This window comes from Ceratotherium simum, chromosome 16 (assembly GCF_057802395.1).
Source record: "Ceratotherium simum simum isolate JZ-2026a chromosome 16, ASM5780239v1, whole genome shotgun sequence".
NCBI classification, from domain to species: domain Eukaryota; kingdom Metazoa; phylum Chordata; class Mammalia; order Perissodactyla; family Rhinocerotidae; genus Ceratotherium; species Ceratotherium simum.
This window is the reverse complement of record NC_141915.1, coordinates 16397810-16424276: the sequence shown is the minus strand read 5'-3', so window position 1 is coordinate 16424276 and position 26467 is coordinate 16397810. Positions and strand designations below refer to the sequence as shown.

General features: G+C 40.9%; 1 protein-coding gene and 1 long non-coding RNA gene across 2 annotated transcripts in view; both read right to left on the bottom strand.

Moving 5' to 3' along the window:
- YWHAE (tyrosine 3-monooxygenase/tryptophan 5-monooxygenase activation protein epsilon) overlaps window positions 1-10283 on the bottom strand; it is a 39869-nt gene extending 29586 nt beyond the window's left edge. Inside the window, exon 1 of the mRNA XM_004433323.3 lies at window positions 10116-10283. Coding sequence (XP_004433380.1) covers window positions 10116-10179 — 64 coding nt within the window. The 5' untranslated portion in view covers window positions 10180-10283. The remainder of the gene's footprint in view (window positions 1-10115) is intronic.
- LOC147914926 (uncharacterized) lies at window positions 1795-9500 on the bottom strand. Its single transcript, XR_015554657.1, has 2 exons — window positions 5917-9500; window positions 1795-3954 (listed from the first exon to the last, which is right to left on the bottom strand). It is a non-coding gene; the product is annotated as an uncharacterized LOC147914926 (long non-coding RNA).
- Window positions 10284-26467: the final 16184 nt, after the last annotated feature.

Sequence of the window (26467 nt, the reverse complement as noted above, 5' to 3'; positions counted from 1 at the left end):
ACATTTTCTTACAACTGCATTTTACCAACCGTGAAGTATACCACTGAGACCAATTCTCTTCTGGAAAGAAGACAAGGGAAGTGGCCTTTTCCATTCGCTTTATTTGACAACTAGCAACAAAGGGTCAATTCCATTCATTTTGTTTGGAGAAAAAAGCCCAGTATTTTATGTACCACCTTTTCCCCAAAATATCTGGGGTCTCTATGCTGCACAGTTCCAGAAGCTGTACTACACAGTGACCCTGAAAGTACTATGTTAGAAGAATTGCAAACAGAGCAAACTTTAATCCATTATTCTGAAAGAGAGAGAGAAAAAACAGCAGAAGACAGATCTAGAAAGTGAAAATAGGTAAAAATCAATTTAGCTAAGTACAAGAGGCAAAACCAATCTCAGGGGGAAAGTATTCATGTGCAGTCCCTGAATCCTGGTGCTTCCTTAAAAGCATGATGCCTTTTTTTGATATATCGAGGCCTCACCTTTGAGGCCTTCCAATCACTTACATTAGGTTGAACCATACGAATGATCATTTTTATAGGTAAAAAATGACTGAAATTGGCAATTTCATATAGTTCAACCTTGTAATTCATTCAACACAAGTAGGAATATAAACGCAAACTTGGAAAATGGGAGTTTCTCTATTAAATGAACCAGTAGCTGAGTTGGCTAGAGTAAAACCCATAGTTGTAAATGCAATCCATAGCTGAATTTAGTTTTGTTTCACAGCCCTCCACTACTGTGGTCACAAGGCAAATATAAAAAAAAGTCTCAGCCTGCAGATTCGTTGTATAAAATACTTTGAGTTGGGGCCGGCCCAGTGGCACAAGCTGTTAAGTGCACGCGCTCCGCTGCAGCAGCCCGGGGTTCGCCCGTTCGGATCCCGGGCGTGCACCGATGCACTGGTTAGGCAAGCCATGCTGTGGTGGCATCCCATATAAAGTGAAGGAAGATGGGCATGGACATTAGCCCAGGGCCAGTCTTCCTCAGCAAAAAAAAGAGGAGGATTGGCAGATGCTAGCACAAGGCTGATCTCCTCACAAAAACAAAACAAAACAAAAATACTTTGAGAAATCTCTCATATAGATGAGAAAGACAGGTCCTGAAACTAAAAGATATATCTAAAGGGATAGCAGTCAAGAGAGAAAACCTGGACATGACAGACCTCCCCTAAATTTAATGAATTCTGGTTCAGTGCTCATTCTACTATCTCTTGTTGCTTCTCCACTACAAAATATACTCCACCTACATACCCTTCTGTCTTCTTCACATATGCAGGATAACACTAAACAAAGAGAAAGCCAAAAAACATTGTTCAAATCAACCTTTAATCACAAAAATATCTAAGGAACAGAAATAAAGCTTCAAGCGGTTTGGACTAATGTTTACATACAAGTATGGAACTGGATGGATTATTAGCTGGGGAGTGAAACAGATTTGGCTGAATCCCAGTATGTTACCTACTTGTTCTCACCTTTCCTAAGGTTCTTAATTCTTACCTGTAAAATGGGTGGTAACTACTTTGCAGGGTTGTTTTTGAGGACTGAGAGAATGGTAAGGACCTGGCATAGTGGTCAATAAATAGTAGATGATATTATTTTTATGGAGTTTTATTATCAGAATCAATGAAAATATTTTTTTAAGGAAGCTTTTCAATTTGTTAGCACCACTTGACACTAGTAGTCAATGAACAAAGCATGTAGCTTTCAACAGTCTTTGATATGGGACAGGAACCAGTGCCCTGTATAGTGCCCTACTTTACAGCAAACACCATTGTTGTTGTTGACTATTCAAATTAACTTTTTTTTTTAATTTTTTTTTATTTATTTTTTTCCCCCAAAGCCCCAGTAGATAGTTGTATGTCATAGTTGCACATTCTTCTAGTTGCTGTATGTGGGACGCGGCCTCAGCATGGCCAGAGAAGCAGTGCGTCGGTGCACGCCCGGGATCCGAACCCAGGCTGCCAGCATCGGAGCACACACACTTAACCGCTAAGCCACGGGGCCGGCCCCAAATTAACTCTTAATTACACATACTAACAAAAGAAAAATTCTAAAAGCATTTATACATTCACTACAAACATAAGCTCCTTGAAGAGATCTTTTGTCTATTTTGTTGACTAATGAATCCCAAGTGTCTAGAACAGTGCCTGGTACATAGTTGGCACTCAATATGTATTTGTCAAATGCCTTTTTAACACTGAATGCTAAGGCTTTTCAAAACACAATAATCTTGACACTCAAGTATGTACAATTTTTCTTCTTCATGTACCAGCCTAAGCAGAGAAGCCTCTCACTCTAAAATATTAAGCTCATACTTTCCCTAGAAAAAGGAAAAAACAAATTATTTAGCCTTCTAAAGAACTTTAAAAGCTTCCCAATTAGCTCCTTCTAGGTAGAAAAACAAGATAACTTTTTACTCAGATTCTACAATTCTGACTGCAGAAAGGTACTCTACCATCAGTTTCAACATTGGGGGGGGTGAATCCCTTACTCCATCAAAACAGGAGATTTCTCCTCCTAGATTTTGAGAAGATAACTTCCTCAAGCAGCTAAACGTGTTTAACTGTAGCAGAACCAAAAAGATGAGGTACAGAGGAAGTAGAGGTAGAAAGTAAAATGTAAATGAGGAGGTAAATGACATGACCTAAGACACCGATGTACGCGAAAAAAGAGGGAAAAACAGAGCTCAATATCTAAATCTCTACACAATTTTTGTAGAATTAGAAAAGACACACAAAAAAACTCTGAAATTTTGTTTTGGAATACATCGGGAAAAATATAACCAGAAATAACCTTGTATTGATACAGATTAGGAGAAGGGTTATACTATTTATTCAGATTTACTATTACTTTGACTTATTTTCCTAAGTCTTTGAACAGCCAAGGAACCCTCATCAAAATGTCAGCACTTTTATAGCAACATATTTTAAAGTTGTGGGGGAGAAAAGTCTATTCTGCACAGAAAAACATTTCGTATCAATGAATAACTTAAAAAATCCATAAAAACTAAATCATAACTGTCATAAGTGATATTTTCTAGTTGAAGAGCATACAATGTTCTGAAATTTTCATCCTATTATAAACTCCTACTGCTTGATTCATAATTTAACCTATCATGAACAAATAAAATTAGTCACAAATTCTAAGGTAGGACACAACATTTCTACAACACAAAGGTGTTAACAACCATTCCAAGGTCCCACCAAGTCCTCAAGTGACTAATCACCAAGGATTAAGTAGTATTTAACTGGCAGCTTTCTATTAATCAGAACCCATTCACTGCCCAAGGCTTACACTAAGCCTTTAGAATCACATTTCACAAAATTAGTTATGTGTAATATCATGTTCCTAGTCACTATCTGAGACTGCTAACATGCAAATATTTTAACATTGATTTACGTTACATTTTCATACTATGGAACCTATCCCAAATCCATACACAACACTTGTTATATTTGCTAGGGTGATAGGTATATTCTCCTGAATATTAACCTGGAATTAATATCAAAAGAACTACATACCAGCTCAAAATGACCAAAGTATAGATTATACTGCTTAGGAATAAGTCTGGACAACCTTCATTGTCTGGATATGCAAATGTTCACATATGAGTTAAGATTAAGGATTTTATTTTCAGAACTAATCTTTCTTTATGCAAATGTAATTTAGAGACTAAACCCATGAGAGTACGCTTGCTAAGAATAACTCAAAAAAGGTAGGTTATTTTTTAATATGACCACAGCAGATCAGCAGCAAAAACATTTCCTTTATCTTTCACAATGGGTAACAGGAATTTTTCACAACAAATAATACTACCTGACAAGTACTATACTTTGCAGTTTACAAAACCCCACAATTTCTTAACCCAGTAAATTAGCAGGCAAGGCAGAAATCATTAATCGCCATTCTATAGACGGATGAATCCAGATGATTCCAAGGCCTCTGCATTACACCACACCTGCCAATGTATAAAATAGTCCTTTTATTCACAGTGTAACATTTCTCCTTCAAATTTTATACATAAGTGAAGAAAAGAGTTACACACGTTTCATATTGCTTTAGCTAGATAAAATCCTGACCTGATCACAAATCAAGCCTACCAGTGACACATCTGCCCAGCTATTGTGATGCATCACTGGAAGAAAGGACAATAATTTCAAAACTAAATTTCAAAAAAGATAAACGAGGATCATGGTCATAGGTTTTCTAAACTATACAGGATTCGGTGTTCTAGACAGAATGGTCTTAATAAGATGTGGGTAATACTTGTAAAACATATTTGGGGGAAAAAATTCTGAGCTTAGGACACTGTTGCTAACACCTAAGTATTCTTAAACACAGATCTAGCTCAAGGTACACACACACAAAACTATCGTACTTGGCTTTGACACTATCAGTCAGATTGACTAGTTGGTATGCCAGCAAGCTCTATTTTCAGCAACTACTACGTCCTTGACTTTTCCAGTTCCCATTTGGGCAAGAGGGGACTAGAAGGAGGAAATTGTTCACTTTGCCTTATTTGTCTTACGTTCTGCCAAATGTTAACTTCATTTGAGAAAGAAGGAAACCAATCATCTGGGGACTTAGATTTAAGATATCTCTGTGGTAGAGGCACGGACGAGGCTTAGGAAACTTCTGTATGAATCTAAATGAGACAACTAGCAGTAACAAACGGTCCTAAGTAGGATGACCACTGGGCAAGTTTGCAGCTCAGGACAATACCAGTTTATGCCTACTGTCCCAGCACTATTACAAACCGGCACCCCTTCATTTCAAGGTAGCCTGATTTGGATGATAAATTATGAGGACCCTTTTATTATTACGGCAATTGTTACTACAATTTAGTAAATTTAAACGAGCTTCTGAAATGTTCCTAGGAGCATGACTAGCATGAACATTTTAGTTAATAAGCTCAAACCATAAACTTATGTTGGCAAACCAATTTGTCAACTTGCATATAACAGTATTCAATTGTATCAAACTGTTAAATGTCCATTTCAAAAACAGTCAAAATACCCACTTTGCGTGGGTTCCTCACTACCCCTTAATGGATTGTTTGACAGCTATCTAGGCTACTATTTGGAACATTTGTGAGTCATTTGCCTACCTTTCCCCCTCCTAAAAGTTTTACAACTACATCATTAACTTAAGGGCTGCATCCATTAAGACAAAAGTGAGGGGGAGAGGGCCGGCCCCCTGGCTTAGCGGTTAAGTGTGCGCGCTCCGCTGCTGGCCGCCCAGGTTCGGATCCCGGGCGGGCACCAACGCACCGCTTCTCCGGCCATGCTGAGGCGGCGTCCCACATACAGCAACTAGAAGGAAATGCAGCTATGACAAACAACTATCTACTGGGGCTTTGGGGGAAAAAATAAATAAAATTATAAAAAAAAAATAAAGTGAGGAGGAGAAATGTCTTAAAACTACTTATACAGAAATGCGTGGGGGGCCGGCCCCGTGGCTTAGCAGTTAAATGCTCACGCTCCGATGCTGGCGGCCCGGGTTGGATCCCGGGCGCGCACCGACGCACCGCTTCTCCGGCCATGCTGAGGCCGCATCCCACATACAGCAACTAGAAGGATGTGCAGCTATGACATACAGCTATCTACTGGGGCTTTGGGGGGGGGGGGGAGGAATGCATGGATACCGCAGTAAACACACTGTGATAAACCGAGGAACCTGTATGCAAACACACATTGTGAGATTACCTAAAATTCCTCATTCTAACTTCATTCACTGTGCCTTGAGATGGGATTGTTTTGGAAAGAAAGCACGAGGTTTCTTTAGAAAAGTACGAAAATATTTTATCTACTATTTACGATGGATACTAGCAAAGTCATAAACACCAAGACATTATTATTTGAAGCAACTACTAAAGAAATAAGCGTTAACCCCCCCCACCCCATGGCACCACTTTACTTACACACAGAGCTTTTGTGGGTCACTCAGAAGAAATAAGAGTACTGGTCTAAAGGTCAGCAGACAGACAAGTTCTGGCTTTGCAATTTTCTAGTCAACTAGTCGTGACACAGAAAAAAAAAAAAAATCACCAAATCTTCTCAAATTCACTTTCCTGAACCATCAAATGAAAACAGCACTACCTACCTCAATGTTATACAAAAGAAGTAAAAAGGTTTGTGAAAGTGGTCTACAAAATGTGAAGTTCTATATAAATATGGCATTATATAAAGTTTAAAAATTTAACCTTTACCCTACGCCTGTCATCACTGTTCAAATACACACACACCCTTTTCTTAAATAAGGTAAAAAAAAAATCCCACAAAATCAGCCTTACAGCCCTCTTTTCAAAAGAATCTTGCTTTCAGATCAGTTTCTTAAAGTATTTGAAACTCATTTGTAAAATCAGATACATTAATTTACTGAGCTGAAATTTCATTTGCGATACCAGGTTAAAGTCAAGAAATTTTTTAAACATTTCATATTCCCTTGACCAAGCTACAAAACAATTATGAAAAGCCTACTTGTTTGTATGGACTTTTAATGTGTGTGCTTGTACTCACTGAATCCAAAATTTGCTCAGTAATACTTGCCATAAGTGTTCTTCCCCACACCCAGAATTCAAATTGAGATCTTTTCACATAAAGGTAAAAAGGGGGCCTAGGAATGTCCACAGTAATAAGAATTGACCCCACCACCTCAAATTGCAATGACTCACGATTTTATTATGGTCCATAGTTTTGTGAGCCAACAGAACAGATTTAAATACATCCAATGCACACAATACAAAAGCCTAAAGTATACACAAAAGAGCATCTGCTTTAAATACAAAGACTAAAAGCAACCTGTAGAAGGGATTTTCAAAATTGCATTATCCAAATTTACATATCTAAAATTATGTAATTTTGCTTACATTTAGGCAGGAGAAAAAATGTATTTAATAAAGTTAACTCTATTAACTGAAAAAGCAATTAATCTCAGCATTAACTGAAATAGCAATAATGAAACTTATTACTGGCCTATAGTCAAAGAATCGATAATTAACCTGTGTTTTTAAACTCATCACTACAGTTAATTTACTATTACCCATTTTTTCCCTAACAAGGCATGTATTAAGGAGTTAATTGAAAACATACCCCAAACCCTTCACTGACTACCAAGAATAAGCTAGAAAAGAGTTCTGGTGTTTTAAAAGGATAGCTCTCAAGTGACTCAGAACAGATGCATTCACACACACAGTGAATCAAATGTGACCATCAAAACTTTATCCCTACATCTCACATGGGGCCAATCATCACAACGAGAAGAAAGGGGAGGAAAGGACAAAACGAGCAACTACCCCACAAACCCAAATAGAGTTTATGCTACCCCTCTACTCTCAAAAAATGTGAAAAGTACTCATCTTTTTTCCTGCTATATTCCCAACTTTTCTGTATTAATGTGATTCAGATATATGGGAAGGTTAAGACTTAGTTCAGGACTGCTTAAAGGTGATGGGACTTGCTTAATATGGCTACGGATGATACAAAAACTATTCCTTAATCTACTGACTTGTTAAGGGTGAACTCCTAGCCTCAAACTTCAATATATCCCATCCACCACCTAAAACTGTCCTTTTCCTGAACAGAGCTTAACTCTTCCTCCAGTACCATTAAATAATCCACATAAATTGATTCCAATTCCCCAGAATAGAGTTAAACAATACAAATAAGGTTCAACGTACCATGCAAAACAAAAGATAAAGGTACTGCAGGAACAAAGAGAAAAGACAGCATTTATACAAAACCAAATCATTCAAATGCACTCTCACCTTCTTCCATTCCCCACACCTGATAAATTGTTTGGTGACTAAAACTATGGGATCACTTGGCACAAACAAAAATGAATTATTGCACCCAATAAAGGAGTGGACACAGGCAGTGGCTGATTCCTGAGGAGTGTCTTCCTCTTCTTCCTTTCCAGTGAATCCCTATCTCATGCCCAACAGTCACTGGAGTTCCTTCCCACCTGGCAGATCCTTAAGGAGACACCTAACGTTTACACAACGTAACGAAATGGCTTTATCTAAAGAGTCCTATGTTAAATAATGAAGGCTTTGTCAAAAAGCCTCAGCACTCAACACCAAAATATGATTATCACTAAACTGTCACCTATTTGGGAGCTACAATCATGAGCTTCCAAGTCGGTTTTTAAAACAAGTTTAAAAAAAAAAAAAACCTTCCTCTACGCCCTTTTTGGTTATCACAGCAAGTTTACTAAAAGGCTAAAATTCTACAAAACAGAAAGCACTCAAATATAATTTCATGTTTCCTCCCAAAAGCACTGATAGATTAAGAGGTGAACCTATTTGGGGCATGATGAGGAAGAAGAAAAAAAACTTCCATTACGAGCATTTGTTTGACTTCTAAACACTGAAATAAAGACAAATCTGACCTTGAGCTGTACTTCCCCATCTTATTCCCCTCCCCCTGCCCACAGGAACCTTGTTCAATACAAAGAGTAATTTAAGGATTTACAAAATGAAATTTAGTACAGTACCTTTCCTAGGTTTGAGTTCGAGGTCTTTTCTCTTAATTTTCAAATTCCTGAATCCTAATGTATGATGATACAGAGACCAGCCCTGAGGCTATTCATATGACCAAACTGGCATCAAGGAAAAAGCCCTACATAACATTTTTAAAAAGAAACTTAGGTAATTAAGAGAAGTCTAAAGATCTATAGCATTTGATTCCAACTATGTCTCACCCCACAACAGCATTAAAACCACAGAAGCACATACATGATTTCTTGTTTTTATAATACTACAGTTTAAAGGATGTGGAAGTAATTCAAGTACCTAGGTCCAAAATGGGGGGAGGAGCAATTAAACAAAGCAGCCTGGGACTGACTAAACAGACACTACACACATTGAGATAAAGTTCTCAAAAATGACTAAAGAACCTCTGGGGCAAAGGAGCAATGAACAAAGAAAAACTGTTCAAATCTTACCTAAAATCTCTTATTTAAAATGGAAAAAAGAAAATAGGATCTGCTGGGATCCCCTACGTTCATAATCCAAAAACCCAAGCCTCAACTGAGGGCGTGGGATTGGTTAAGATCCCCAATGAACGGGCACTCCCAGACGGGTGTCAACCAAAATACAGTTACTCAACGTTATCTGAAATAACTTTATTTTTCAACAGGTCTTTCCATTGTCAGAACGGTGCGTGTAAACAGGAAAGTCATCATTTTTACAAACTGGCAGACTGAGGCACAAGCATGGGAAAGGGACCAGAAGTCACGGTCTCCTTGTTTCCTGTTCAGCGTTCTATCCACCAGAATCCACAGCTTATGGAGCCAGAAAATGATTACAGGACCTTCAAGCTCTCCGGGATGAGTCCGAAGAAAGGGAGCGTGAGTGAGGTCCTTCCAGACCTCCCCCAAAAGACGGCGAGGGTGAACGTAAAGCCTAAAAGCCCCTCACTCCAAGGTGTGCCGGCCTACGGGAAAGAAATCCGATCGCAGCATCTCAGCTGGCCTCCGCCCAAGGATGAAGCGCAGTGATTCCCACTCTCCCCTTACCCCACCCTCCTCCAAGACTGCCCCCCACCACAAGCCCAAGGAACCCCTCTGCTCGCAAAGGTTCTCCTTTGTGAGACTCCACAGCCGCCGCCCCACATTGGGCCTCCAGAGAAAAGCCACCGCCCCCACCCGCCATATTTCCCTGAAAGGCGCCCGCGCTACAGCTCCCGGTCGCCACTCTCCCCCATGTGGCGAGTGTTTCTTCTTCCATCTCCCCACCCAATTGTTCTCCACATCCTAAGACTGGCCCAGAAGCTCCCCTGAGGACTGCTCGCCCGGAGACAGCACCCGCCATCTCCCCCCCCTCCCCCGCCCCGGGACTCGCCCTCCCCCAAGCCGCCATTTTACAACCAACTCCTCCACCCTATGGCCTCGGCCTCCTGGCTCGAGAGTGTCTGCAGCTGAGGACGCCGAAGGGGTCACATTCCTGGGCCTGGAGCCTCCCACCGCTCCGGGAGCCCACAAGCCATTTCCTGCTTCCCGAATCCACATCCCCGGGCCAGGCTCGGAGACGATGCCGCCATTTTGTCTCCTGCTCCTGGCCTCTGTGGGCGGCGGCAGAGGGTCCGAGAATTCCAGCCCCCCGTTGCCCCCCCAACTCACCGTCGTATCGCTCAGCCTGCTCGGCCAGCTTCGCCTGGTACACCAGATCCTCCCGATCATCCATAGCGGCAGCGGCTCCGGCAGGGTCTGCGCGACGGATGGAAGCGGATAGCGTCTCCGACTCTCTCAGCCTCTCGCTCCGCGTCCGGGCAGCAAAAATGGCGGCGCCTCAATCCGGGACTTCCGCCTGCGCACGCGGACAACTGCTCAGCTCTATGGCAACCGCTCCCTGGCAACTGGCGCGGGGGGCGGGTCCGGGAGCTCGGCGCCCTAAGAGACTGGAACCAGTAAGACGCCCCTCCTCCGTGGGCTCAGCGGGCGCCAGAGGGCTGAGGCGGGAACTGCGATTGCGGAGAGGGAGAGCGGCCCCGAGGGAGCGAGGGACGCCAGAGGTGAGGCTGGCTTGGACAGCTCCTGAACAGAGTGAGCGAGAGAGCCTGGGCCCTGAGCGAGGGCGGACGCCTGACTGGGGGCAGAGAAAGCCGGAGGCTGTAACGGTTTTTGTAATGGCAGGCCTTCCTCACTGAAACCACTTTGCTCTCTCTCCTACTTTGCCCTGTTTTCTCAGCCAAGCCCCATCCTGGGCCTGTTTAGACCCTTTTGACCCCAGGTAAAGAGTTGGGACCTGCTATGGTTGGTGGGGGAAGGGGGCTCCAGTTTTCACACCTCAACTTCACCCTCGCACTTCGCCGTCTTTTTTTTTCCCTGCCCTTTAGCTTTCTTTTTCCCCTTAGGCCCACCATGGATAGGAACAGGGAAGTTGTTCAAGGAGCCTGGTCTGGAGTGCAAGGTGCAGAAGAGTGAGACGAAGATCAAATTAAGATTGAGGAGGCAGGAAGGGAAATTGCTTCACACAGGAAAGAAGCTGTTTTGCTTCCCAATGGACTCCTAGCACCTTGTACTCAATACCGTATCCGTTGCAAGACTGAAGCTCAGGTAACTAGAACATAAGCTGTGTGGTGGGGTCTGCAGTAAATGTAGAATAAAAAGTAGGTTGGAACCTAATTATGAAGAGCCTTGGATGGCAAGCTAAGAAGTTTGCACCTTATTCAGTGGGCACAAGCTATTTTTTGATGATTTTGCATGGAGGATGACACCATCATAGTTATACTTTAGAAAACTAATATGTTGTACAGAGCAGTGATTAAAGAGGAGGATAAATTCTCAGGCTATACTACAATAATGCAGGCAAAAGGTAATAGACGGTAGCAGTGAAAATAGGAAGGAAAGGACAAACAGGAATACTACTGCAGACAGAAGCCAGAAGAGTTTGTAGCTGATCAGATGTAGAGATCTTGTGAGGGGACAAAAAATTAAAATTGACTTTCCATCTCCCCACCTTGAATCACTGGGATACTGAATGGCAATACCATTAACAAAAAGTAGGCATACTAGGAAAGTTTGGTGATGGAATGCAGAGAAAAACACGAGTTCCTTTTAGCACATGTTGGTTCTAAGGTTCTCAAAGATCTCACAGGTAGAAATAACCAGCGTGGAAATGGAAAGGTGGACTGGCATTCCAAACTGAAGGGAGGCTGCCGTGGAAGCAGCTGGAGAGTGTGTAGAGGTAGAAGAGGACCATACACAAAACCTTGGAAAATACCTACTTTTAAGAGATAGGTGAAAGCAGAAGAGCCAGCAGAGGAGACTGGATGGCTCCTTACTGCATTCCAAACTAAGCCCCTTCACACTTGTAACAAATATTAAATTTCAATGGTAAAAGACTGAGAATCAAAAACTTGGGTTCTAGTCCTAATTCTATAACTAAATAAATGTGTGACCTTCAGCAAGTCATTTCACCTCTGAGCTTCATGTTCATCTGTAAAGTTAAGGAACTGAAGACCATATGTTACGCCATAAAACAAGTCTTAAATATTAAAAGTTGAAATCATATGAAGTATCTTGTCCTACCACAATGGAATGAAGCTAAAAATCAATAACAGAAGGAAAACTGGACAATTAACATATATGTGGAAATGAAATAACATTCTTAAATAACTGATGGGTCAAAGAAGAAATCACAAGGGAAGTGAGAAAATACCTTGAGATGAATAAAAACAAAAACACAATATACCAAAACTTATGAGATGCGGCAAAAATGGTACTAAGAAGGAAATTTATAGTGGTAAATGCTTACATTAAAAAAGAAAGATCTCGGGGTCGACCCGGTGGTGCAAGCAGTTAAGTGCGCATGCTCCGCTGCGGCGGCCCAGGGTTCACTGGTTCAGATCTCGGGTGCGCACCGACGCACCGCTTGGCAAGCCGTGCTGTGGCAGCATCCCATATAAAGTGGAGGAAGATGGGCATGGATGTTAGCCCAGGGCCAGTCTTCCTCAGCAAAAAGAGGAGGATTGGCAGATGTTACCTCAGGGCAGATCTTCCTCACAAAAAAAAAAAAAAAGAAAGAAAGATCTCAAGTTAGTAACCTAACTGTACACCTTAGGAACTACAAACAGAACAAAGTAAACCCAAAGCTAGCAGAAAGAAATAATAAAGATTAAAGTGAAGATAAATAACAGAAAAAAAATCAACAAACCAAAATTTGGTTTTTTAAAAAGATTAACAAAATTGAAAAACCTTTAGATACATTGACTAAGAAAAAAAAGAAGATTGACTAAGAAAAAAAGAAGATTGACTAAGAAAAAAAGAAGAGTCAAATTACTGAAATCAGAAATGAAAGTGGGCTGGGGCCAGCCTGGTGGCGTAGCGGTTAAGTTCACACCTTCTGCTTTGGTGGCCTGGGGTTTGCCGGTTCAGATCCTGGGCACGGACCTACTCACCACTCATCAAGCTATGCTGAGGTGGCGTCCCATATAGAAGAGCTACAACTCTATAACTATGATACACAACTATGTATTGTGGCTTTGGGGAGAAAAAAGGAAAAAGAGGATGATTGGCAACAGATGTTAGCATAGGGCCAATCTTCCTAAAAAAAAAAGAAAGTGGGGACATTACTACCGACCTTACAGAAATATGGATTAAGGGCCAGCCTGGTGGCATAGTGGTTAAGTTTGCACGCTCCACTTCAGCGTCCCGGAGTTCACAGGTTCAGATCCCAGGCACGGACCTACTCAATGCTTGTCAAGTCATGCTGTGGCAGCATCCCATATACAAAATAGAGTAAGATGGTTAGCTCAGGGCTAGTCTTCCTTAGCAAAAAGAGGAGGATTGGCGATGGACATTAGCTCAGGTCTGATCTTCCTCACCAAAAAAAAAAAAAGAAAGAAAGAGAAATGTGGATTGTAAGGGAGTATTTTAATTTAACACTGGTACGCCAATAAATTGGATAACAAGTGAAATGGACAAATTCCTAGAAAAACACTGTGACATCCTGAAATAATAAGAAATAACATATTTGGTCTTTGTCCTTGGTTCCTGGAATAGAACTCCTAAAACTCTTGTAATTTCCCCGAGTGATAGGGGTGAGGAGCTTTGTTTGTTATTTACAATAAGCCTCTTTCAGTCATACCTGAGTTTATGCTAATGAGGTGACTCTTGGTGTTCCCCTAGATAGCATCAGGGTGGGGGCTGGTTGCCAGAGGAATCAAAGGTGATTAGAGGATTAGAAATTTCAACCCCACTCACCCAACTTCTGACCTCCAGGGATGAGAGAGAGGCTGGAGATTGAGTCAGTCACCAATGGCCAATGACTTAATCATACCTAGGTAAAAGAACCTCTGTAAAAAACTTAACGGGGCTCAGAGGGCTTCCAGGTTGGTGAACACATCCATGCCAGGAGGGTGGCACATCCCAAACCATACAGGGACAGAAGCTCACTCTGTGTGTTTCTTCATCTGACTGTTCATTTGCATCCTTTATAATATCCTTTATAGGGCTGGCTCCCTGGCTTAGCGGTTAAGTGCACGCGCTCTGCTGCTGGCGGCCCAGGGTTCGGATCCCGGGCGCGCACCGACGCACCGCTTGTCCAGCCATGCTGAGGCCGCGTCCCACATACAGCAACTAGAAGGATGTGCAGCTATGACATGCAACTATCTACTGGGGCTTTGGGGGGAAAAATAAATAATAATAAAAAAAATTATTAATATCCTTTATAATAAACCAGTAAGAGTAGGTAAAGTGCTTCCCTGAGCTCTGTGAGCCATTATAGCAAATTATCAAACCTGAGGAAGAGGTCATGGGAACTCCTGATTTGTAGCTAAGTCAGAAAGAAGTGTGGGTGTGGGACCAATACTTGAGATCGGTGTTTGAAGTGAGGGGTGGTCTTGTGGAACTGAGCCCTTAACCTGAGTCTTGTGGGTCTGTGCTAACTCCAGGTAGTGTCAGAATTGAATTAAATTGTAGGACACTAAGTTGGTGTCCACAGAGAACTGGAAAATTGCTTGGTGTGGAAAATCCACACATTTGGTATCCAAAATGTCGTGTGTAGAAACAGACATAGTACATAAAAACTACCAAAACTAACTCAAGAAGAAATAGAAAATCTGAATAGATGTATAACAAGTAAGAATATTGAATCGGTAATCAAAAACCTCCCAACAGCACAACAATGTGAACATACATACTTAAGCCACTGAACTGTACACTAAATGATGATGAAAATGGTAAATTTTATGTTATGTATATTTTATCACAATAGGGAAAAAAAGGAATAGGAAAAATCTCCCAACAAAGAAATCCCAGGACCAGATGGCTTCGGTAGTGAATTCTTTTTTTTTTTTTTTTGTGAGGAAGATCAGCCCTGACTAACATCCATGCCAATCCTCCTCCTTTTGCTGAGGAAGACCAGCCCTGAGCTAACATCTATTGCCAAATCTACTCCTTTTTTTCCCCTTTTTCTCCCCAAAGCTCCAGTAGATAGTTGTATGTCATAGTTGCACATCCTTCCAGTTGCTGTATCTGGGACGCGGCCTCAGCATGGCCGGACAAGCGGTGCGTCGGTGCGCGCCCGGGATCCGAACCCGGGCTGCCGGCAGCAGAGCGCACGCACTTAACCGCTAAGCCACGGGGGCCGGCCTGTCGGTAGTGAATTCTACCAAACATTTAGAGAAGAATTAGCACCAATCCTTCTTAAACTCTTCCAAAAAGTAGAACACTTCCCACCTCATTCTATTAGACCAGCATTAACTGGCCTCTAATCCCAAAGCCAGACAAAGACACTACAAGAAAAGAAAACTACATGCCAATATTTTTTCTGAATATAGGTGCAAATATCTTCAATAAAATAATGGCAAACTAAATTCAGCAGCATATAAAAAGGATTATACACCATGACCAAGTGGGATTTAAACCAGGAATGCAAGGATGTTTCAAGAAAATCAATTAATGTAATTAATATCCTACATTAATATAATAAAGGGAAAAAAGATGATCAGCTCAATTGAAGCAAAAAAGCATTTGACAAAAGCCAACACCCTTTCATGATACAAAAATAATAAACTAGGAATACAAGGGAACTTCCTCAACATAACAAAATCCAAATACAAAAAACTCACAGCTAACATCATACTCAGTGGTGAAAGACTGAAAGCTTTCCCCCTAAGATCATAAACAAGGAAAGATGCCCCCTTTGCCGCTTCTATTCAACATAGCACTGGAAATTCTAGGCAGAGCAATTAGGCAATAAAAAGAAATAAAAGGCATCCAAATTGTAAAGGAAGAAGTAAAATTATCTCTGTTCACAGACATGACCTTATATGTAGAAAATCCTAAATGTTCCACACACACACAAAAAAAACTATTAGAACTAATAAATGAGAACATGATGTAATCTATGCAGAAATAGAAGTATAATGATGTACACCTGAAATTTATACAATATTATAAACCAATGTTACTGCAATAAACAAAAAATTTTAAAAAATAAATAAAGTGCTAGTGATGCATTTTTTTAAAACTTAAAAAAAAAATCTAATAAACGAATTCAGCAAAGTTGGAGGATACAAAATCAACAGACGAAATCAGTTGTATTTTTACCCAGTAGCAAATAAACAATACGAAAAAGAAATTAAGGAAACAATTCTGGGGCCGGCCCTGTGGCTTAGTGGTTAAGTGCTCGAGCTCCGCTACTGGCAGCCCGGGTTCGGATCCCGGGCGCCCACTGACGCACCGCTTCTCCAGCCATGCTGAGGCCGCGTCCCACATACAGCAACTGGAAGGATGTGCAACTATGACGTACAATTATCTACTGGGGCTTTGGGAAAAAAAAAAAAAAGGAGGATTGGCAATAGATGTTAGCTCAGAGCCGGTCTTCCTCAGCAAAAAGAGGAGGATTAGCATGGATGTTAGCTCAGGGCTGATATTCCTCACACACACACACAAAAAAGAAAACAATTCTGTTTACAATGACATCATAAAGAATAGAATACTTAGGAATAAACTGACCAAGAAAGTGAAAAACTTATACATGAAAAACTACAAAACATTGCTGAAAGAAATTAAAGACATAAATAAATGGCAAAACACTCTGTGTTCTTGGATTGGAAGATTCAGTATTGTTAAGATAATAATACTACCCAAAGTGATCTACAGATTCAATGCGATCCCTATCAAAATCCCAATGGCATTTTTTGCAGAAGCAGCAGCTGAATTTGCTGACCTCTAGAAATCCCTTCCAGCTCTATCGGACACATCACAGCAGCTAAGGTCTTGGGCTCTGCTCTTGGACTCCTTGGGTTCAATGGCTCCTTATCACCTGTGCAATAGGAACCAATTACTCAACTTTAAGCCTCAGTTTTCTCACCAGAAAATGGGGGTGATATTTTCCTCATGAGGAAATTCTCCACAAATGAGAATTAAGTGGGTGATTACAGGAAAGTACCTGATACTCAATTAACATTATCTATATTTATTAATGTTTCTATGGTTCAAGCTTGAGTGAGAGTCAGAAGTTAGTGTCATAAAATACAAGTGAGGAGAGTTCAAAAATAAAGGGGTGGTCAGTTGTATTAAATTCTGCAGAGACATCAAGATTAGCTGAGGAAACACCATTGGATATAGCAATTAGGTCATTAGTGACCTTCAAGAGCAGTTTCGAAAGGATTTTTGGAAGCCAGACTGCGTTTGGTTGAAACACAAAGAAGGTGAGAAAGTGGAAGCAGCAAGGGTAGGGTTCTCTTGAGAAGAAGAGCAGTTAAGAGGTAGAGGGTGGTCATTTAAGAGAAATGAGGGGCCAATAGGGGTGGCCAAATAAGAGAGTTGGGCCACAAGGTCACAAAACCCACCGCAGGCTACAAAGCCGACCTGCTGCCAGGTTGACCACAGGGCTGTCACAGACACGAGGAGATCAGGGGTAACCTTCTTTTAACTACTGGGTCCTCTCTCCTGAACAGTGTCTCTCAAGACTGGCTGAAGTCTATCCAAAGGTGCCTCTCCCTAAGAAACTGCTAAGAAGGCAGAAATCTTAAACCTAGATTGATTTTCTGACTGTACTGCCTGTTCTCTCAACAAACAGAAGGCAAAGGGACAGAAATTGTTGATAGGGCAACAGAAATATAAACAGAACCATTTTTGATATAGCATCTGGGATCATAAACAGATATAAAAGATCATGATGCTGTACTGAGGTGGCTCTCATGGTATGGCACTGCACTTCCCACCCCTGCCATGTTCATGGATATGTCACACTCCACTGAAAATCCTTTAAAACAATCACCAGGTCATTAGGTTACATCTTTAAGTACGAGTCTCCCAACTTTATTGAACAATTTGGTTTAATAGAAACAAGAACTCACTTGACTTGTCTTGAGTAGGGTATCCACAGATACATGACAGTGTACTAAGCACTACAAAAAGGAAATAAAACGTTAAAAAATATGATTAGTCATTGCCTCCAGGAGCTTGCAGTTTAATGCTTTTAAAAAAAAGTTATTACTGTGTTTTTATGTATAAAAATAGGCTATTTTTATTTTATATCTTTTTGAATTTAATTTTTTTATATATACTACCTTTACAATTTTTTTGTGTGTGTGAGGAAGATCAGCCCTGAGCTAACATCCATGCCAATCCTCCTCTTTTTGCTGAGGAAGACTGGCCCTGAGCTAACATCCATGCCCATTTTCCTCCACTTTATGTGGGACGCTGCCACAGCATGGCCTGACAAGCGGTCCGTCGGTGTGCGCCCGGGATCCGAACCCCAGCCACCAGCAGTGGATCGTGAGCATTTAACTGCTATGCCACGGGGCCGGCCCTACTACCTTTACAATTTAAATGTATTTACGAAGATATGCCGTCAGGTGAAAAATTATCACAAGGTATGATTAAGTGTAAAAACCAAGAAATAAAATCACATATTTAGTTTTATTGCATTGTTAAAAATACAATTATACTTAGAAAAATACATTAAAAGGTTGTTTTGTTTAGAGATTATAGACGTTTTTATTTTCAGCTTTTTTTTTGTATTTTCATTAAAGTCTTTAATTATATACTACTTTTAGAAGATAAAAAGATGAACTAAAAGAAACTTAAAAACCTTTCTCTCCTGGGGTCTGAGTCCTGCACCCAATTTAAAAAATAAATAAATAACGTTCTGCTACAATATTGTTATGCAGATTGCTTTTTCCACTTAGTATATCATGATTATCTTTCAAATAGTACCTATAAAGCTACTTTATTCTTTTTAATAACTTTATGGTATTCTGTTGTATGGGTGTTACATCATTTAACCAATCCTCTATTGATAAACATTTAAGCTCTTTAAAATGTTTGCTACTACGGGCTGGCCCCGTGGCTTAGCGGTTAAGTGCTCACGCTCTGCTGCTGGCGGCCCGGGGTTCGGATCCCAGGCGCGCACTGATGCACCGCTTCTCCGGCCATGCTGAGGCCGTATCCCACATACAGCAACTAGAAGGATGTGCAGCTATGACATACAACTATCTACTGGGGCTTTGGGGGGAAAAAATAAATAAAAAAACAAAAAACAATCTGCATACTTTAAAAAAAAAAGTTTGCTACTACAAATAATACTGCAACAAACCCCTTATGTCTTTGCACATACGTCACGGTATTTCTTTTTTTTTTTTTTATAATTTTATTTATTTATTTATTTTCCCCCCAAAGCCCCAGTAGATAGTTGTATGTCATAGCTGCACATCCTTCTAGTTGCTGTATGTGGGATGTGGCCTCAGCATGGCGGGAGAAGCGGTGCATCGGTGCTCGCCCGGGATCCGAACCCGGGCCGCCAGCAGCGGAGCTCGAGCACTTAACCGCTAAGCCACGTGGTGGGCCCCCTCACGGTATTTCTAGAAGGAAAAAATATTTTATAAAAGGGAAGTTATTAAGTCAAAGAGTACGCACACTTTTTTCGCAAATTTTATATTGAATGATAATTTACAAACAGAAAAGTGCACAGATCGTAAGTGCACAGCTGAATGACTTTTCACAAAATAAAGGTAACTCATGTAAACTGCATTCAATTCCAGAAACAGAACGTTACTCAAGCTCCAGAAGCCTCCTGTGTATGCACAGTTTAATCTTTAAGATCACTGTGAAATCGCCTTTTTAAAATGTTAAACTGATTTATACATAATCCAATCGTATGTGAGACTGCCAGTATCCCACATCTCTCCAACACAAGATATTATCATATTTTTAATTTTTGACTATTTGATAGGTGAGGTGAGAATCATGTCTCATTAACTTGCTTTTTTTTGTTTTTTAATGAGGTTGAGGATTTTATCATTTGTGTTTTTCTGTAACTTGTCTATTGCTATCCTTGTACATTTTTCTACTAAGTTGTCTTTTCTTTATTATTTATAGGAATTCTTTATATTTTATGGATGTTACTCCTTTGGCTGCTTTATGTGATACAAGTATTTTCCTCTTCTTTGTCATTTGGCTTTTAACTTGATGCAGACTTTTAAATTATAGAAGTTTCAAATATTTTGTAGTCACATCCTTCAATCTTTTCCTTTTGGGCCTCTCAATTTTGTGTCATGCTTTAAAAGTCTTCCAGACATTCAACAGTACAAAAGTATCTGCCTATACTTTCTTCTTGTTCTATTATAGTTTTGCTTCTAACATTTAGGTTTTTGAGATCATTGAAATTTTGTGTTTTGGGAAGATGGAGATCTTTTAAAAAAAAAATCAATAGGCCTAATGCCGTTTAAAAATATCCATTATTGGGGCGGCTGGGTGGCGCAGGCGGTTAAGTGTGCGTGCTCTGCTGTGGCGGCCCGGGGTTCTCCGGTTCGGAACCCAGGCGTGCACCGACGCACCACTTGTCAAGCCATGCTGTGGCGGCGTGCCGTATGAAGTGGAGGAAGATGGGCACGGATGTTAGCCCAGGGCCAGTCTTCCTCAGCAAAAAGAGGAGGATTGGCAGGTGTTAGCTCAGGGCCAATCTTCCTCACACACACACAAAAAAATCCATTATTTCACAAACTAATTTGAAATGCATCTTTACCATGTACCAAGTTTTCTTGTGTCCTAGAATCTCTCTATTTAGTTTCACTGATCTGTTTGTCTATTCTTATTTCAGTATGATATTATGTATTACAATAGCTTTATAGCACATTTTCCTATCTGGTAAGATAAGTGTTTTTTTCCCAAAACTTCATTCATTTCGTACTATTAATCTTCCAGATGAACTGGAGAATCAACTTGAAAAGTTCTCTCAAGATTCACTTTGATTTTGTGTGTGTGTGAGGAAGATCAGCCCTGAGCTAACATGCACGCCAATCCTCCTCTTTTTGCTGAGGAAGACTGGCCCTGGGCTAACATCCATGCCCATCTTCGTCCACTTTATATGGGACCCCACCACAGCATGGCCTGACAAGCGGTGCATCGTTGCGCGCCCGGGGTTCCCAACCCCGGGCCACCAGCAGCGGAGCGCGAGTGCTTAACTGCTACGCCATGGGCCGGCCCCAAGATTCATTTTGATTTTGATTGGAATTGCCCTGAATTTATAGATTAATTAGGGGAGAATTGGAAATGTTTTCAAAAATTAGTCTTCCCACTCAGGAATACATTTCTCCCATTTTTTCCAAGTCTCTTTTGTATGATCTTAATTATAGTTGTATAGTTAGATTTATAGAAGTTTTACATATTTCTAGTTAATTTTGTTTCTAAGTATTTGGGAGGCTACTGATGTTATAAATGGGGTCTCCCCCTGCTTTTCATTTCTGATTGTTACTGCTGGTATATGAGAATCAATGATTTTTGAATAGTTATCTTGCATCCAACTACCTTACTGAACTTTCTTACTAGTTCTAATAGTTTTTCAGTTAATTGGCTTGGCTTTTCAGAGTGAAGTACTGAAATTTTTGTTTCTTCCTTTATAATATGTGTAGTTCTTATTTACTTCTCATTTCTTATTGCATAGACATGGAGCTTCAGAGAAATATTGAATAAGAGAAATAAAAATGGGTATTATTGTTGAATTCCTGATTTTAATGGCAATGTCTCTAATATTTCACCATTGGGGTGATGTTTACTATGGGTTTCTGATAAAGTTTTTTTTATCAAGCTAAAGAGATTCTTCTATTTCTAATTTGGTAAGAGTGTTTATTAAAAATGAGTGTTGAGGGCCGGCTCTGTGGCTTGGCGGTTGAGTGCGCGCGCTCTGATGCTGGCGGCCCGGGTTCGGATCCCGGGAGCGCCCGGAGGCACCACTTCTCCCTCCAACGCGAGGCCGAGTCCCGCGTACAGCAACTGGAAGGATGTGAACCTATGACATACAACTATCTACTGGGGCTTTGGGGGGAAAAAGCTGAATAAATAAAATCTTTAAAAAAAAAAAAAAAAATGAGTGTTGACTTTTTTACTGGATGCTTTTTCAGGCTCTATTTTTATGAACTATGGTTTCTTCTTTATGAGTAAATATAGCTAATTATATTAATAAATTTCCTAATCTGGAACCATATTTGCATTGAGGGAATAACTTCTCCTTAGTTGTATACATATGGCAGGCAGTCAGTGACTGGTTCTCCTGAGGACACCTGTGTAAGTTCTTTGGCAGGTTCTGCGGGACTTCCCCTCTTGGTAGATTACAGGCAAGCGGGTTCAGCCCAGCAACTTATTGTCCTGTCCATTTGACCCTCAGGAAATACCCACATTCTTATAATTCCAAAAGATGGGAGTACAGATGGCTCCCTTGGCACTTCCTCTCAGTCCTGCCATCTGTCCTCAATCCTCCTGTCAGGTGCCCAGAAAGGCATGGGCACATGAGCAATCCATCGCATCTCCACCCTTCTACATTTGTGGCTGGTTCAGATATAGATTCCGCCATTCTCCAAATCACATGTAAAACCCATCACTTCCAAACCTCTCAAGATTCCATGACATAGCAATAAGAAAGGATTATCCAATAAGTGGCTTGAGGACAAGAGTAAATTAGAGAGAAGTTAGGTCTATACTTTATGCCATTCATCAATTTCGTGTGTGTGTGTGAGGAAGATTAGCCCTGAGCTAACATCTGTTGCAATCCTCCTCTTTTTGCTGAGGAAGATTGGCCCTGGGCTAACATCCATGCCCATCTTCCTCTAGTTTACATGTGGGACGCCTGCCACAGCGTGGCTTGGTAAGCAGTGCATTGGTCCACACCCAGGATCCGAACCTGCGAACCCTGGGCCACCGAAGCGGAGCATGCGAACTTAACCACTACGCCACCAGACCAGCCACATCATCAATTATTTTTCAAATTTAATGAGCTAAGTTTAAAAACCAACTTATAGAAATACTAGCATAAGGTAGAATAAAATGTCTGTGATCTGTGGAAGAATGCTTTTTCAGCATTGAAAGTAAAAATAAAAATTAACTATTTATATAAACAGTAAATCCAATAAAATATGCAAAGGATATAACCTGATAATTCATACATGAGGAAATTCAAGGGGTAAATAAATGTAAATATATTCATTCTCACTGTAATAAAAATATACAAAAAAATGACTGAGATATACCTTTTTTTTTTTTTTTTGTGAGGAAGATCAGCCCTGAGCTAACATCCATGCCAATCCTCCTCTCTCTTGCTGAGGAAGATTGGCCCTGGGCTAACATCCATGCCCATCTTCCTCTACTTTATATGGGATGCCACCACAGCATGACTTGATAAGTGGTGCATCGGTGTGCGCCTGGGATCCGAACCTGGGCCACCAGCAGCAGAGTGCGTGCACTTAACCACTGCGCCACGGGGCTGGCCCCACCTCTTTTTTTTGGTGAGGAAGATTAGTCCTCAGCTAACATCTGTTGCCAATCTTCCTCTTTCTGCTGAGGAAGATTGGCCCTGAGCTAATATCTGTGCCCATCTTCCTCTATTTTGTACGTGGGATGCCACTACAGCATGACTTGATGAGTGATGCGTAGGTCCGCGCCCTGGATCTGTGAACCCCAGGCCACCAAAGTGGAGTGCGCGAACTTAATCACTATGCCACTGGGCCGGCCCCTGAGATATACGTTTTACAAAATTTACTTAATTTTTATTTATTTTATTTTTTTTTATTTATTTTTTTGTGAGGAAAATCAGCCCTGAGCTAACATCCATGCTAATCCTCCTCTTTTTGCTGAGGAAGACCAGCTCTGAGCTAACATCTATTGCCAATCCTCCTCCTTTTTTTTTTCCCCAAAGCCCCAGTAGATAGTTGTATGTCATAGTTGCACATCCTTCTAGTTGCTGTAAGTGGGACGCAGCCTCAGCACGGCCAGAGAAGCGGTGCGTCGGTGCGTGCCCAGGATCCAAACCCCGGCCGCCAGTAGCAGAGCGCGCGCACTTAACCGCTAAGCCACGGGGCCGGCCCATAATTTTTTTTTTTTTTTTTTTTTTTTAAAGATTTTATTTATTCATTTTTTTTCCCCCCAAAGCCCCAGTAGATAGTTGTATGCCATAGGTTCACATCCTTCTAGTTGCCGGCCCATAATTTTTAAATTAAAATATTTTAATTGTGGTAAAATACACATAACAAAATTTACCATCTTAACCATTTTTAAGTATACAGTAGTGTTAAACACATTCACATTGTTGTGCGGGACATATAAACACTCTCTGGAAAGCATATATTCAAATGTGGTAATAGCCATGACCCAATAATCCTATTCCTGGGAATTTGTGCTAAAAATAATTCAATTGAGGGGCTGCCCCATGGCGTAGTGGTTAAGTTTGCACACTCTGCTTCGGCAGCCTGGGGTTCACAGTTTGGATCCTGGGCGAGGACCTACACCACTCATCAAACCATGCTGTGGTGGTGACCCACATACAAAATAGATGATGATTGGCACAGATGTTAGCTCAGGGACAGTCTTCCTCAAGCAAAAAGAGGAAGATTGGCAAGAGCTGTTAGCTCAGGGCCAATCTTGCTCACCAAAATAAATAAATAAATAAAATAATTCAATTGAACCAAAAGGCTATATTCATGAAGATATTTGTAATATTTTCCTATTACTGCTGTAATAAATTAGCACAACTTTGTGGCTTAAAACAATGAAAATTTATTATCTTACAGTTCTGGGGGATAAGAAGTCCTAAAATCAAGGTGTCAGCAGAGCTGTGTTCCTTCTGGAGGCTCTAGAGGAGAATCTATTTCCTTGCCATTTCCAGCTTCTGCAGTCTGCTTGCATACCTTGTCTCATTGCCCCTTCCTCCATCTTTAAACTGCCTCGTTGCAACCTCTGGTTCCATTGTCACATCTCCTTTTTCTGACTCTGACTCCTCCTGTGTCCCTCTTATAAAGACACTTCTGATTGCATTAGGCTCACCAGGATAATCTAGGATAATCTCCCCATGTCAAGGTCCTTAACTTAATCACAACTGCAAAATCCCTTTTGCCATGTAAGGTACATATTCATAGGTTCCGGGGATTAAGAAGTGGACATCTTTGGGGGACCATTTTTTGTCTTCCACAGTATTACTAACAGATGTTAATATAACTGCAATATCATTATTACATCCAACAAGACTAACATTTATTTCTTAACGTTATCTAATATCTAGTCCATGTTCCATTTCCCATGGTTGTTTCAAGTGCTTTTTTCCGATTGGTTTACCTGAATCGGGATACAGACTAAGTTCACATGGTGCATCAGTTGGTGGGTGTCTTAAGTCTCTCTCTCTTTTTTTTTTTTTTTTGAGGAAGATCAGCCCTGAGCTAACATCCATGCCAATCCTCCTCTTTTTGCTGAGGAAGACTGGCCCTGAGCTACCATCTGTGCCCATCTTCCTCCACTTTATGTGGGACGCTGCCACAGCATAGCCTGACAAGTGAGGCATTGGTGCGCGCCCGGGATCTGAACCTGGGCCGCCAGCAGTGAAGCGCGGGCACTTAACTGCTACGCCATGGGGCCGGCCCCTTAAATCTCTTTTTATCCATAACAGATTTCCCTTCCTGTCTCTTTTCTTTTTCATGCCATTTATTTGAGAAGAAACTGGGCCCTCTGTCTTGTATAATATCTCACATTCTAGATTTGTTCCTTTGCTTCATTATGGTGTTATTTAACTTGTTCCTCTATTCCTCATATTTCCTGTAAACAGAGAGCTGGATTAGAGTCAGGTTCACATTTTTTTGGTTTGAATGCTTCAGTGGTGGTGCTTGCTGTGAGCTTCCTGTTGTATCACATCACAGACATACAATGTCTTGTTCACTTTTAGTGATGCTAACACTGATAAGAGACAATATTTTTAAATAGCTTTATGAGATATAATTTACACACCATAAAATCCACCCATTTTAAGTATACAATTCCATGAATTTTAGTATATTTACAGAGTTGTACAATCATTGCCACAATCTAATTTTAAAACATTTCCATCATACTAAAGTGAAACTTTGAGCCCATTTACAGTCAATCCCCATTCCTACTCTCAGCCCCAGGCAACCATTAATCTATTATCTATCTCTATAGATTTGCCTTTTATAGAAATAAATCATATTTTGCGTGCTTCACTGTTCTGGTCTTTCTGTTAACTCTCAGTTAGCTTCTGAATTTGATTCAGACATATTAACCTCACTAAGTTTTTGTTTTTTTCTTGCTTCTGTTTCTCTCAATCCTTCATTTATCTTGGTCCATTGACAAGAATAGTGTCTCCAGGGACGGCCCCGTGGTGTAGCGGTTAAGTTTGCATGCTCCACTTTGGTGGCCTGGGGTTCATAGGTTTGGACCCCGGGTGCGGACTTATGCACTGCTCATCAAGCTACGCTGTGGCAGGCGTCCCACATATAAAATAGAGTAAGATGGGCACAGATGTTAGCTCAGGGCCAATCTTCCTCAGCAAAAAGAGGAAGACTGGCAACAGATGTTAGCTCAGGGCTAATCTTCCTCACAGCCCCTCCCTGCCCCAAAAAATAGTGTCTCCAGCTTTGTGCTTAAACTTTATTTTCTTGCTTTGTGCATTTTGTGCCGTCTCATATTCCCCAGTAACCAGTTCTTTGCTACCTTAGGTTGAATACTGGGGCCCTGCCAACCCA